Source organism: Rattus norvegicus, chromosome 10, assembly GCF_036323735.1.
Source record: "Rattus norvegicus strain BN/NHsdMcwi chromosome 10, GRCr8, whole genome shotgun sequence".
NCBI classification, from domain to species: domain Eukaryota; kingdom Metazoa; phylum Chordata; class Mammalia; order Rodentia; family Muridae; genus Rattus; species Rattus norvegicus.
The window spans coordinates 79848317-79860433 of NC_086028.1; the positions used below are offsets into that span (position 1 = coordinate 79848317).

The following is a 12117-nucleotide window of genomic DNA, read 5'->3' on the forward strand; positions in this document are numbered from 1 at the left end:
TTCTAATCTGAGGTTCCACACAGACAAGTTCTTCAACGTAAGCTGCTTCCTCTTTGGGGCTACACAGTGCTTCTGTCTGTGGAAGGATCCACCAGGGTTTATATCTTCTTCCTGGATCTATCCCTCTTCAAAAGAATCCCCCGGTGGCACCAGCGGAAAGTGCTCTGTGCTGCCACCTGGTGTCTGATGCCCTCACTACATGGCTGTCCCAAAGGTGGGGCAGGTTGCTTGCTCAGAATGGGAGACAGTAGGGCACCGCGATGGGAAAGCCGGTGAAAGTGAAGCTGAAGCTTATTTGGAAAGTGGGCAGAGGCCCAGGTGGGGACAGGAAAGGAGAAGGGTGGAGACAGTGGTGGTTGAGGCAAGCAGGTGCCAGGGTTTCAAAGGGCAGAGCCATTCTTGGGAAGGGTGTTGCCTGGAAACCTGGAGTGACTGCAGAACCTGCATCGGCTTGGAGTTCCTGGAAATCACCCAGCGTCAGAGGAATCCTCCACGATCCCTGTGGCTGGGATCATGTTAGAGGCTAGTATCCCACCAGGCGGGAATCTGTGGACCTCTCTAGCTCACTGTGTCACATGGGGAACACAAGTATATCTCTACAAACCCAATGTGACTGCTTCAAGGAAGGGTCCTTCTAGCCTTCCTTCAAATTCTTTTCATTTTGTAAGCATGGATTTTTCCTATCACTACCCGTTCCCTCCTCGATGGGAAGGGACCGAGGTGGTGTGAGCCGCAGAAGGCCAGCCCTAGAGTCAAACTCGGCCAAATTCTGCCTGTGCGACCTCAGGCAAGTACCTTAACCTCTCTGAACCCGCTGCCACTGTATGGGGGCGGGGGGCAATGCTAGCCCGGTGCTTCCGTGGCTTTAGCACTTGGAGGATCGAGAGACTGCGTGTGAGCCTTGGGTTTGTTTTTAGCACCAGCTCAGATCACTCCTTTCCCCCAGTTCCCCACCCCCAGACAGGCCTTTTCCTGGAGCCTTGGGGGTGGAGGAAACTGAAGCAGCCAAGCCTGAGGTGGAGGCCTGGTGCTCTTGACACAGTTTCTTCTTTGAACCCTGGGAAGAAGAATGAAGGCGGTGCACCCAGGGAGATAGATGCTCTTGCTTCCAGAGGCATGCCCCGCTACCCTGGTCTCAGAAGCCCCTGTCCTGGAGGACCTAACCAAAAACTGCTCCCCAGCCGCTCTTTCCCAAGATCACCGTGCACCGTTAAAGTCCCAGCAACTGCTGCTTCTCTCCTTTCAAACCTGTGCAATGACACACGCCGGTTTCTTTCCATCGCCGCTGTTATTTGTTCTGATGGTGGGTTTTTGGTCGGTTGGTTTTCACAGGGAATATCATTGTAGCCTAGGCTGGTTTCCAACTCACTACGTGGTTGGTGGAGGATGACCTCCAAATCCTGATCCCCCTGCTTCCGTCTCCCAAGGGCTGAGATTACAGACATGCGTCACTGAGCCTGACGACAAAGACTTTATACAATGTCGGAAGAGTGAACCACAGTACTCTCCCCCACCCCAGATATCTACCTTCATTCTGCCATTCATATGTCCAGAGCCCCACCCAGGTGTCCCTATGTAGGCACTGTTTCCTGCCAGAGAAGTGCTCTCAGGTCCATAGGTGGGACCTGGAGCGGAGAAGGGGGCTTTGCCGGTGGATCACAGTAGATCCCGGGAGAGCAACCCTTAAGCATATTCAGTGTGGCCCTCCTCACGCTGCTTTAGTCATTACTGGGAGGAGAGGAGCAGGGGAACAGGATGGTAGAAAGAATTAGGCATGCTATGCATTACCTCAAGTGACACTACAATATTGCTGCACTGCTGTGTGTTTACAGAGGCAGGGATGGTAATGAGGAAAGTCTGGGTGAGGGAGAGGGTTCAGCCTTCTGCTTCACCTTGACACAGAATTTTCTAACCACGAGAAGAAGAAGGGGGGGGGATCTCCCAGACTCCCCCTTCCCAAACCTCCCACCCGTAAGGGACAGACAGCTACAGAATTTTACCAAAATATAAAAGCTTAATCTCTGGATCCAGGTGGCAAAACTCTAGGAATTTTGTACAGCTTCCCTTAAAAAAAGGAAAGAAAGAAAAGCAAAGAAAGAAAAGCCAGCTTGTACAAGCACCCCCTTTCTCCATCCGAGAGGGCTAGAGGGATCAGAGCTTGGCGGCTTCATATACCCCAGGGAGATCAAACCAGGTGTTTGCTTCCGTGAGTGGTATCATTTCTGCCCAAAAGAGCAATCAGAAAAGCTCTCTCGGCTTAGGAAATAGGCCAGAGGATGGACGCCTGCGACTCCAGCCTCCCAGTAGCCAGCAGCCTGGCATTGTGGGCTCCCAGCTGCCTGTGCAAATGGGGGCTGTGAGTGAGGGATGTCGTGGAGGTTTCGAGAATCCAATCCAGGGGTGGGCATGCAGCTTGTCCATAGAGTACTGCCTCAAATACATAAAAACCCCGGGTTTGATTTCTATGCCAAAGCATGAGTGTACACACACACACACACACACACACACACCCCTGGCTTTAAAAGGGCAGGGATGTTCAAGCGAATGGAAGTGGGGCAGGACAGATGTTTGTGATAGCTGATGGGTGAAGAGGCTGGCCGAGTCTATGGTTACTCCTTTTTGGCAATGAGAACTTCAACCTAGAGACTATTGCCAGCCATAGCACCAGAAAGGTGGCTCTAGGACAGGTGGCTCTCCACTCCTGGCCCCCCTGCACTGGTGGCCTCCCCCCTCTGGCTCCCTCCCACTGGGCAAACAGCAGCAGACCGTGTAAGCACCTTGATCGGATCATTTATCACCCCTCAGGGAGCCAGCTCCCCAACTCAGTGTTCTGGCTACCACCAACCTTCAGCTTCCTCAGGAGGTCTCCTCTGGACTCCGGCCCCATCCCTGCATTTGGGGCAGTGGGGTGGGGGCAACCTGCTCTGTTTACACAGATTAATCTTATCAGCAGGCAGATAGATGGAGTTTAAGGCAAGAGGCTTTAGCCCAGACACCTCAGGTCACCGCCCAGTCAGAGCAAGGCAAACGCTGGGGTGGGAGAATAGGGCAGGAAAACCCAGAAGCATTCGCCCCTCCCCCACTAGCCCCTTGATTTCCATCGGCAGCAGCTGAGGCTGCCTCCCAGCCTCCACTGGTCCCATTAACCAAAACAGCTTCATTATCCCAATTTCTAGCTTTCAATGCGCGGCTGATAGCTGTCAGCAGAAATAAGAATTAATCTGGAATTACTCACAATCTCTGAGCTGCCTGGCTCGGAGGATGCGATAAAGCTCTGATAGAAAAACAGAAGCCCCCATCTCCCAGCCCTCCCAGGCACAGGGGTCTCTTCCCTCTGCTTGCAGGGGAGGAGCAGGAATGGAGCCCTCCAGAGTTGGGCATTTGAGCTCTTCCTTTCCCAAACATAAAGCTCATATATACCAATGCACACGCGTACACACACACACACACACACCCCGCAACCCCGAATCTTCCCTCCCACCACCCACTTCCCATCTCCAGGACTCCCTGGTCATCTAAACACGCCTATCTCTCCATCCCCTTTGTTTTTACTCTAGACTGTGATTACCTTTTTATTTTGGAAAATTACTTTATTTTATATAGATATATAGATATGTATGTATGTATATATAAAAAGGTTCCATTTCATTTGTAAAACTCATTTTTTTCTCTTTTTCTCTGTTTTTTTTCCCCCTACAGAAAACGATGACGAGGTTAAAGGAGAAAGTAAGTTACATGACAGTTTCCAAAATGGTTCTTGCTTCCTGCTGAAGATGGGCCGCCGTTGGGTTGTAATACACTCACGCTCCCAGCTTGTGCTTTACAAGAAGAGGGAATATAACTAGACTGGTTATTTTAGGTTAAAATAGCCAAGAGACAGACGCTTTCGCCTCAAAAATATTCTGAGACACATAAAAGTAGAAGGAACCAAGTCTCTTCAGTCACAAAATGTCGTACATCCAGCATATACTAGATTCAATTAATTTAATAAAATAGAATATACATAGAGATTCTGCACAAACGTATTGCTTTCTCCCAACAGCTCCTGGTGTCGGGAGCCTTGGCCACACTGGGCTTTCTCCTTTTCCTTCTTCCCGGAGGCAGGGGCTCCAGGGCTGTGTTCTCTTCAGATCGACTCTCCGGAAGTTCTGCTCGTCATCCCCACCAGCCACTGAAGAAGGCAGGTGAGGTGCCTCGTGGCTGCTTGCTGCTTACGTGGGACTTTTCAGAAACGCTGCCCAGGAGGCGGAGCTAGGATCTGCACCCGGTGGAGAAAGGTGATGGGGGAGAGTGGGTAGGACTCAGGGGTCCATGTCTGTTGGGTCAGAAGACAAACCAGAGAGACTCAGCGTGTCTTTCTTTGGGGAGGGTGAGGCAGCCGTGCTGTCAAGGGGGCTGGAGACCGAGGGATCCTTAGAGTCACTGGCCGGCGCCCTCCTCCTGAGGCAGACACCAGGACTGCATGGGGGCCGAGAGCCCTGGCTCTCCGGGGGGTCTATAGAGATACTGGGTGGGCTGAGTTTTTTCTTAGGCCGGCTCCCAGGACCCCCAAGAGGTTGGCCCCCGAGGCTTGAGGGGCTTGGACATAGGCGGGGTTGGGAGCCGCTGTCCAGACAGCTGACAGCAATGGAGTGTCTCCGCTGTTCATCTAGCCAGGACCCAGGCCTGCGCCTGCAGCTCTGGGTCTCTACACTGTAGCACTTCTTCAGGTCCCGTGGGGACAGGGGTTCTTCCTGGCTGCTGGGAAGGAGGTCTCCTGAAATCCAGCTCAGCTCCGTGTCCAGCTCTAAGCTGCTTCTGGTCTCTGGAGGGTCCTTGGCCCAGCTGGGTTCCAGGCCTGGGCAAGGGGCTGGCAGGCGGATGTGCTTGGAGACTTTGCTCTGGATGCCGGAACGCTGCTGCACCTGGATGCTCGACCCGCCCCAGAAGGATGAGGACCGGGTCAGAGGGCAGGAGGGCCCACTCACCTCTGACAACAGGTCTTCCCGGCTACCCAGGCCCTGCACATCCAGGGAGTCAGTCCTTATTGCTGCCTGTAGGGAGTGGAAGCAGGGCTCAGCCCAGGGATTTCCTTTCCAACGTGGATTCTCTTTTATCCTTTCTGTCATGTCGCTGTGCCTAATCCCCACAAAGCTGCAGGACCGCCCTATTAGCTTCTCTTATTGAGAGAAGGGGGGTATAAGCCCTCTGAGCTCTGTGGACCACCCTTCAACCACCAAATTTTTCTTCTATCCTCCTGCTCCATTTCCCTAAATCTGCAGGAGGAACTCTGTGCAGTCTTTGGGCCCTGGGGCACCAGAAAGAACTCATACATACCAGCTCTGTTTCCCAAACTGGCCCCTTTGTGCCTCTAGCCTTTAGGGAGAGAGAGCAAGGCAGCAAGCAAGTCCCTTGGCTTTGAATACCCTTCCTGACGACAAGTATCCCTGGTTCTGCTGAACATGGGTTTTCTGTGATGAGCACATGGCAGTCCACTTCAAGGAAAACCAACCCTTGTCTCCTCTGCGCTCACACAACTCACACAAGCACCACGCAGCTATAACCTGGGGCTGCAGTGATCTGGTGGCATGTGTGTCCACTGAGCTCAGAGAGCAGGGACTGTGTCCCAGTGCCTAGCAGCAGGAAGTGGCTGAAGGAAGAGGGATCTTGCCTGCTCCCCAAGAACATGATGCTGACAGATATTCCTCTATCTGTGATCAGGAGACCCAGACATCAACGCAAGGCACACAAGCCTCACTTGGCTCCATTAGTCTCTGTCTGGTTCATGGATGGTGGACCTCAGGATTGCTCGGAAATAAAGACACTTAGATCCTGCCTTGTGTCCTTCAGTTTAGCCCAGTGTGTGAAGAATTGGTGGAAGCTCTGGGTCTGGGATTGGGAGCCTTGATACCCGGGTACCACCTCCAATGGATGTCGGTTGCCCTGGCAACAACCTTGGACCCTAGGCCTCCTCCGTGAAACAAGGTGTGTGCATGAGGTGGGGGGCAAGCTCCGATGACTTCTCCTTTACCCAGTACCGTGTCCCTAGTCCCTAGGCTCTATCACTTGGCATGCGGTATACATTTGCTGGAAGAATCAAAGAGTCGACTCTGGTCATTACCAACAGCATAGGAATTCCGAGGGGCGAGCCCCACCCTGGGTCCAACCCTGCACACACTGGCTTACCTGGCGCCTGAGAGGCCTCTGAGCCAGAGGGGAGCGGCCAGGTGGGGGTAGTTTAGGGATGGCGCCCCAGGTGGGGGCCCCATGAGGCTGGAGCAGATAGTGCACATCTTTGGGAAGCTGTAGGATGCAGCTGGTGTCTGCTGGTTGGGAGTGAACGGACAAGATGGAGCCTGTAGGGAAGGGACACGGAAGGGTGAGTAGAGATTGTCTTTGATGCTTCCCTTCAGGTCTTCCTTCCCATTGGGGTCTTTCCCCCTCACTGCCCTGGGATGAAAGCTACTTCCTCCAGTCTAGGTATCTCCCTTTAGCTTAGGGTTTCTTCAAAAGAAGAGACACTGTTTTTGTTGGTCTTAGGCAAGGTTGGCTCTCCTTGTGTGAGCTAAGCTGTTTCACCCCAGCCTTGGTACCTGACTGGGCTTTGGGGAGCCCCCAGCCCCTGTGTCCTAGGGATCTCTCAGCAGTGCTCCCATTGCGGCACATGTAGCTGTCATTGGGCAGAGAGTGCGTCCGGCTGACACCAGACTTCCTCACAGTCAGCAGGTCTGGTCCTAGGGGGACTGGCACCTCCTCGGGGTGGGGTACCATCTGCAAAAGGATCAGGGGATGGGGTGAGGAGCGTGCAGATGGGGTTGGTAGCTGAGGAAAAGCTAGACAGCGGGGAACTAAGCCCCACCTACCCACACCCACCTCCACACCCTCCTAGGCCAAGGTAATGGGTATGAGCATGGTAGGAAATGGGAAGGCATACAATGAGTCTCTGCAGACAAGGAGGAAGGAGTGGAAAGGCCCCACCCTGAGAGCATGCCTACAGGATCACCCTTGAGCCTCTGGGCTGGGGATGGTGGAGAACGAGGAGGGGTGAGCGAAGAGAGAGCAGCCCCCAGCACTGCATGTGGTCTCCTTAGAGAGTCAGAAAGTTACCCCAGAGATCAACAGGGGACAGGCCTGAGCTAGATCCACACGGATTAAGTAACAGGTAAACACAAGGGGCATGTCCCACACTAGTCTGAGGATCTACTTTAACCACACTGAGACTCTAGAGGGTAGCAAGTCTCGGGCACTGGGAACTCAGGGGACAGGCTGAGGTGGGAGTGGGTCTGGGAAACCTGTTTTAAAGAAAGGCAGTGATCAGTCCTGGACCCCGGAATAGGAAACCAAGGACAGAAACAAACAGTTTCTCTCCCTCTTTAGAATTCCTTTCCCTAGGCTACTCCATCTCGGGGATGGCTGCAAAGCCCCTCCCCGCCCATGGGCTCAGCTAGTCTCAGTCCCAGCAAGATGGCTGTGCTGAATAGAGTCTGAGTCTTGTCTTCCCAACCCCAGAACCCACTCCTTCCAACCAGCCACACCCTCTAGAGCCCCTCCCAGACTTTGATCCAGAGCCTGCCTCAGCTGGCCCAGCTCTCACACCAGAAGGCAATCTGTGAGAGGAGGGGGGCTGCTCACTGTTGGGGGAGGGGGTAGAGGGAAACTGAGGAGGGTATAAAGGTCAAAGTACCAAAGCCCCCAGAGCTTGTTGATGACTGGACACAAGGACACACAGGGACAGCCAAAGGAAACAGGAAGACTCCCCGGGGGGAAAGGCATGGTGGTGACAGCAAAGATATGGGTCTCACCCAGGACACTAGTGAGTCTCACGAGAGAGAGGCAGGAGGAGGGAGCAGGGAGGGAGGGTTGGCTGGTACAGGGCTCCAAACACAGAAGCTGGCTTCCAAGCCACTTCTGTTTTAGGCTGTCATTCCTAGAATAACCCTGTCACCACGGCTGCTCATGTGACCCCTCTGAGCAGGGTCTTAGTTTTCTCTTATCTAATTCCTTTATCCACCAAAGGGTAAAAGGAAAAATTCACGCCAGCAAGGGCTAGGGCACTTGGTGCCTACAAGTGAATGCCTCTGGGCAGGACCCAGAGTGGGAGGAAGATATGGAGCCCTGCGGCCAGCCGAGCCCAGGCTGAGGGAGCGGCAAGGGATGTATGTGTGCATGTACATTGCTCTCCAGGGCACTAAGTAAGAGTGTGTGAGTGTCATCAGGCAAAGAGTCATCCGTCAGAGCTAGAGAGCAGGACGGTTCAGACACAATCTCTGACGTCAGAGACAGAGCCTCCATCTCAGCTAGAGGGATCTAGACAGGAGAGAGATGAGCAGGCATGAGAAACCAGGACACACACTCGGGCACACTCGCAGCCCCCCCACTTCCCCTTTGCACAAAGCTGGGAGGAAGGCATCCCGTTTCACTCCCCACCCCTCGCCCAATATACCCACGGCCCCTCCCCTCTCCCACTTCAACCCCCTGTGCTGATCAGAGAGTCTGTGGCAGGCACCAAAGAGACAGAGCAAACACTGGCAAAGCAGAGAGACCAAGAGACGCAGAAACACATTCTAAAGATACCCCGGGCATCTTAGCAGCCCCCTCCCACACTACCAGCACCCAGGGAGAGAGCAGAGGAGAGGGCTTCCATTCTCATAAAGATGATACTAAACAAACAAAATAAAAAGGAGAAAGGCCAGCAAAGCCCCGTCTCCTCTCTGCAGACAGAGCGGCATGGCAGCGGGGGGTGGGGGGGCACGCTGGGGACAATGCCACCAGTCTGATGGCTGTTTTCTGCCTATTCTCTTCGCTTCCAAAAGCCTAGCAGGACTTGGCCTGCCCCCAGATTCTGGCTTCTCCCCTCATGGGCCCTCCTCCGCCTGCCTTGCAGCCTGCTCCCCCTTCTCCAATGTGGGCCTTGAGAAGCGCTCTCCCAGCTAGTGTGAAGGGGGCGCACTTGGGCCACCACATCATCTAGCTGGCTCACCTAGGAGCTTCACCTAGGGGGTGAGTGGCGTTTGGGTGGGCTGTTCTGATCACTGTCCTATCCCATCTCCCCTCCCTCCACCTTTCCGGTGAGCTTAGCTTGGAATGGGGGAGCCTGGGGAAGAGACTAGCTAGATTCCCTTTCTAGGTCATTACTAGGTCTGAGACTGAATTCTAACAAGAAGCACGGGTCTTTACCATGTGAAAACCACTGTCAATTGCCTACCAGGCTAAAGACTGCTTAGGAACCTGTGAGCCTACCCCTTCTCCCAGCAGGTTGTGTGTCCACTAGGCTTCAGCTGTAGTCCACACCCCTGACCTGGGGTGAGGGTAGGGTATTGAAGGAGTATTTAGTGGGGGCGGAGAGCAGAGCTGGAGGGACCAAGAAGGCAACAGCTCAGGGTAAGCTGCTCCTAGGAAAGGAAGAGCACCCTAGGAGCTCTGGGAAGGGATTTGCATTTGGCGAGGAAACCAAGCCCTACTTCACGTCTATGTCCCAGAATTCACTTCTATTCCCTCAGAATAGGGAAACTGCCTATGACAGCCCTCATCACGTCCAGTGGACTTTGTGATTACAAGGCTACCAGAGGAGTGTGGATGAGTACTGCACACAACAATCAGACTAGCTAAAGCATGTCCTTCTGTGGGTCCCATGGCCACTTGCACTAACCTCAGGGGATCTTCTCACCTAGACCTGATACCTAGCTTCCTTTACCCCTCAAATCCCGCTGCCCTATCTCTGCTCTCTTCCAGCATCTTTCTTATGAATCCCTCCTACTTCCTAGAGCCTGGACAACCCTCCCCACTGCCTATTGCCAGCTGCAGTGTTCAACTACCTGGCCCTACAGCTTCTCTTTCTCTAGGTACTCGGTGGGCGGGCCACACCCCCAGCCACCCCAGAAGCACAGCACAGCATGGCACAACTCGGCAGGGTCAGAGGAAGGAGCATGTGACAGGGCACAGTAACCTGTGGGTCGGAGTCGCCCAGGCTTGGGGCGGAAGGGAAGGCAGAGGGCTGGCCCCCTGGGCCTGCCAGCTCGTCCATCAGCTTCAGCTCCCCCTCCAGGGAGCCCTGGATCAGCAGGGAGATGGTGTCAAACAGCTGTCTGTCCTGGGAGGACCAGCCCATAAGGGGAGCCGGAGAGCCAGGGGAGCAGGGGTCAGAGGGGTAACAATAAGTATCAGGGTTGGGGGGATTGGAAAGGGGTGGGAAGAGTAGAAGTGGAACCCATGTCTCTCTCTCTCTCTCTCACACACACACACACATACACACACACAAACACACACACATATACAAACACACAGCAACAGGGAGATGAGAGAGGAGCACGGGGAAGGTGCAGGAGGAAGGAGAGGTGGGGGATGGGAATAGTCAGTGTCCACAGGAGAGAGGGAACAATAAAGAGGAGAAGAAGGGGAGATGGGAGGGAGTCAGGAAGGTAAGAGAGCACGTAGGAAAGAGGTAAGGGTAAAAAAGAAACATGAAGGAAACAGAGAACTTAGCCTTGAACCTAGGAGCCTTGAAGGGGAAGCCACACCAGGCTAGAGGAGCTAGGAAGACTGCCACGGCTTTGCTAGTGGGTGGCCAGCAGTATAGTATACAGAGAATATGGGCAGTCATTCTGGGGAGGAGCACTTGACAGCTAGCCCCTCAACATGGAGGTAAGAGGGGCAAGGAGCATGGAGGGGAAGCCCTGGGGCCTGCTGGGCTCCTATATGTCCCCACCGAGCTGCTGTTTGCCCTGCCCTCCCTGTCCCTCTCCTGTCCCGCACGTGGCCCTTTAGAAGGGCTGCAGTTGCTCACCGTGGGGTGCTCAAGGGAGAAGCCCGAGGCTGCTCCAATGTGGGCAGTGGTGTGTGGAGCCCCAGGCTTAGGGCTGTCAGGACTGTTGACACCCTCCACCCCGGGCCAGAGGAAGGGGCTGCCCAGCGGGGAGTGGGGCTGCGGGCTGAGCGTCTTCATCTCCAGCTCCAGCTCGGCCTCGAGCTCGGCCTCCTCCTTGGCCTCTTTGTTGCTTTCTTCCAGGTGCTTCATCAGCACAGCTATGACCACGTTGACCAGCACAAACTGGGCCGTCAGCACGAAGGACACAAAGTAGATAGGGGAGATGACAGTGTTGTAGCAGGTGGACTCCTGGTCACAGTCCCGGAGGGTGTCCTGTGGGAGGTGTGGAGGGCAGAGGCGTGAGGGTGGGGAAGGCAGCCCGTGGAGCTATCGTGGGATATCAGAGTCCTGAGGGAGAAGGCCCTGGGTAAGAAGGGACATCAGTGTCCTGGTGCTGTGAAGGATGAGTGAAGCAGAGCAGGTCCTGAGGAAAGAGCCCAGAGTGTTCTGACACGGGCGACAATGGCTTTTATTCATGGCCAATACATCCTCTCCAAGACTCTTACATCAGAGGCTAGGTGCCCCCCCTGTTGTTCCAGCAGCCCCGAGAGGGGTCCCTGTCCTCCAGGTTCTCACCTTCATAATACCATTCCAGTTGTCACCAGTGGAGACTCGGAAGAGGGTCAGAAAGGCCATACCAAAGTTCCTAAAGGTGGCATGCCGACCCAAGCCCTCACAAGGGTGTGTCTCATCACACTCTGGGGGAAGGAGGGAAGGGGGGGGGAACCATGTCAGTCTCACGATGCCTCTTACTCTCCACCCCTGCCTCCTCCACCACCCCTAAACCTCAACTCACCCAGGTCTCCAAAGAGCTCCACGCCCAGAGCTGCAAAGATGAAAAACAATAACATGAAGAGAAGTCCCAGGTTCCCCACCTGGAGGAGAGGAAAAGACACGGAAAAGACGCTGCTGGCTCTCCAGCCAGCTTCCCTGAGGCCCCTGCCCTTCTGCCCACCCCACCTCCCAGCTACCTGGGGCAGGGCCTGCATCACCGTGTCCAGCAGTGCCCGCATGCCCACAGCCATCTTCAACAGCTTCAGAACTGCAGAACAGGACAGTGTTGTGAGCTGGCCCCGCCGGGTCCCCCATCACGTAGCTGGGAGAGCCAGGCTGGCCTGGAACTGGTGGGATGGCTCACCCATATCCCAGCCCACTCATGCTGGGCAAGCCTTTAATACACAGGCTGGGAGAAAGGCCCTGGAAACCCAGAGCCATCCCCATAACCATCTGGTTCTCCATCTCCCTGTGCAAGCCGATCACCAGGGGAAGGCAGG

At 54.7% G+C, this 12117-nt stretch overlaps 1 protein-coding gene across 14 annotated transcripts in view; it reads right to left on the minus strand.

Annotated features, from left to right (window-relative positions):
* Positions 1–3569: 3569 nt before the first annotated feature.
* Positions 3570–12117, minus strand: part of Cacna1g (calcium voltage-gated channel subunit alpha1 G) — a 68041-nt gene continuing 59493 nt past the window's right edge. For 9 of the 14 annotated variants that reach the window (XM_008768000.4, XM_008768001.4, XM_008767999.4 and 6 more), the window contains 7 exons: positions 11815–11885; positions 11640–11718; positions 11420–11541; positions 10763–11116; positions 6573–6750; positions 6166–6335; positions 3570–5033 (listed from right to left, as the gene is read on the minus strand). In XM_008768000.4, the coding sequence (XP_008766222.2) occupies positions 4302–5033; positions 6166–6335; positions 6573–6750; positions 10763–11116; positions 11420–11541; positions 11640–11718; positions 11815–11885 (1706 nt within the window). In that variant the 3' untranslated portion in view covers positions 3570–4301. Of the gene's footprint in view, positions 5034–6165; positions 6336–6572; positions 6751–8151; positions 8287–9925; positions 10070–10762; positions 11117–11419; positions 11542–11639; positions 11719–11814; positions 11886–12117 lie in introns of all 14 variants that reach the window. The other 5 variants (XM_008767988.4, XM_008767986.4, XM_008767987.4 and 2 more) reach the window with 2 other exon arrangements.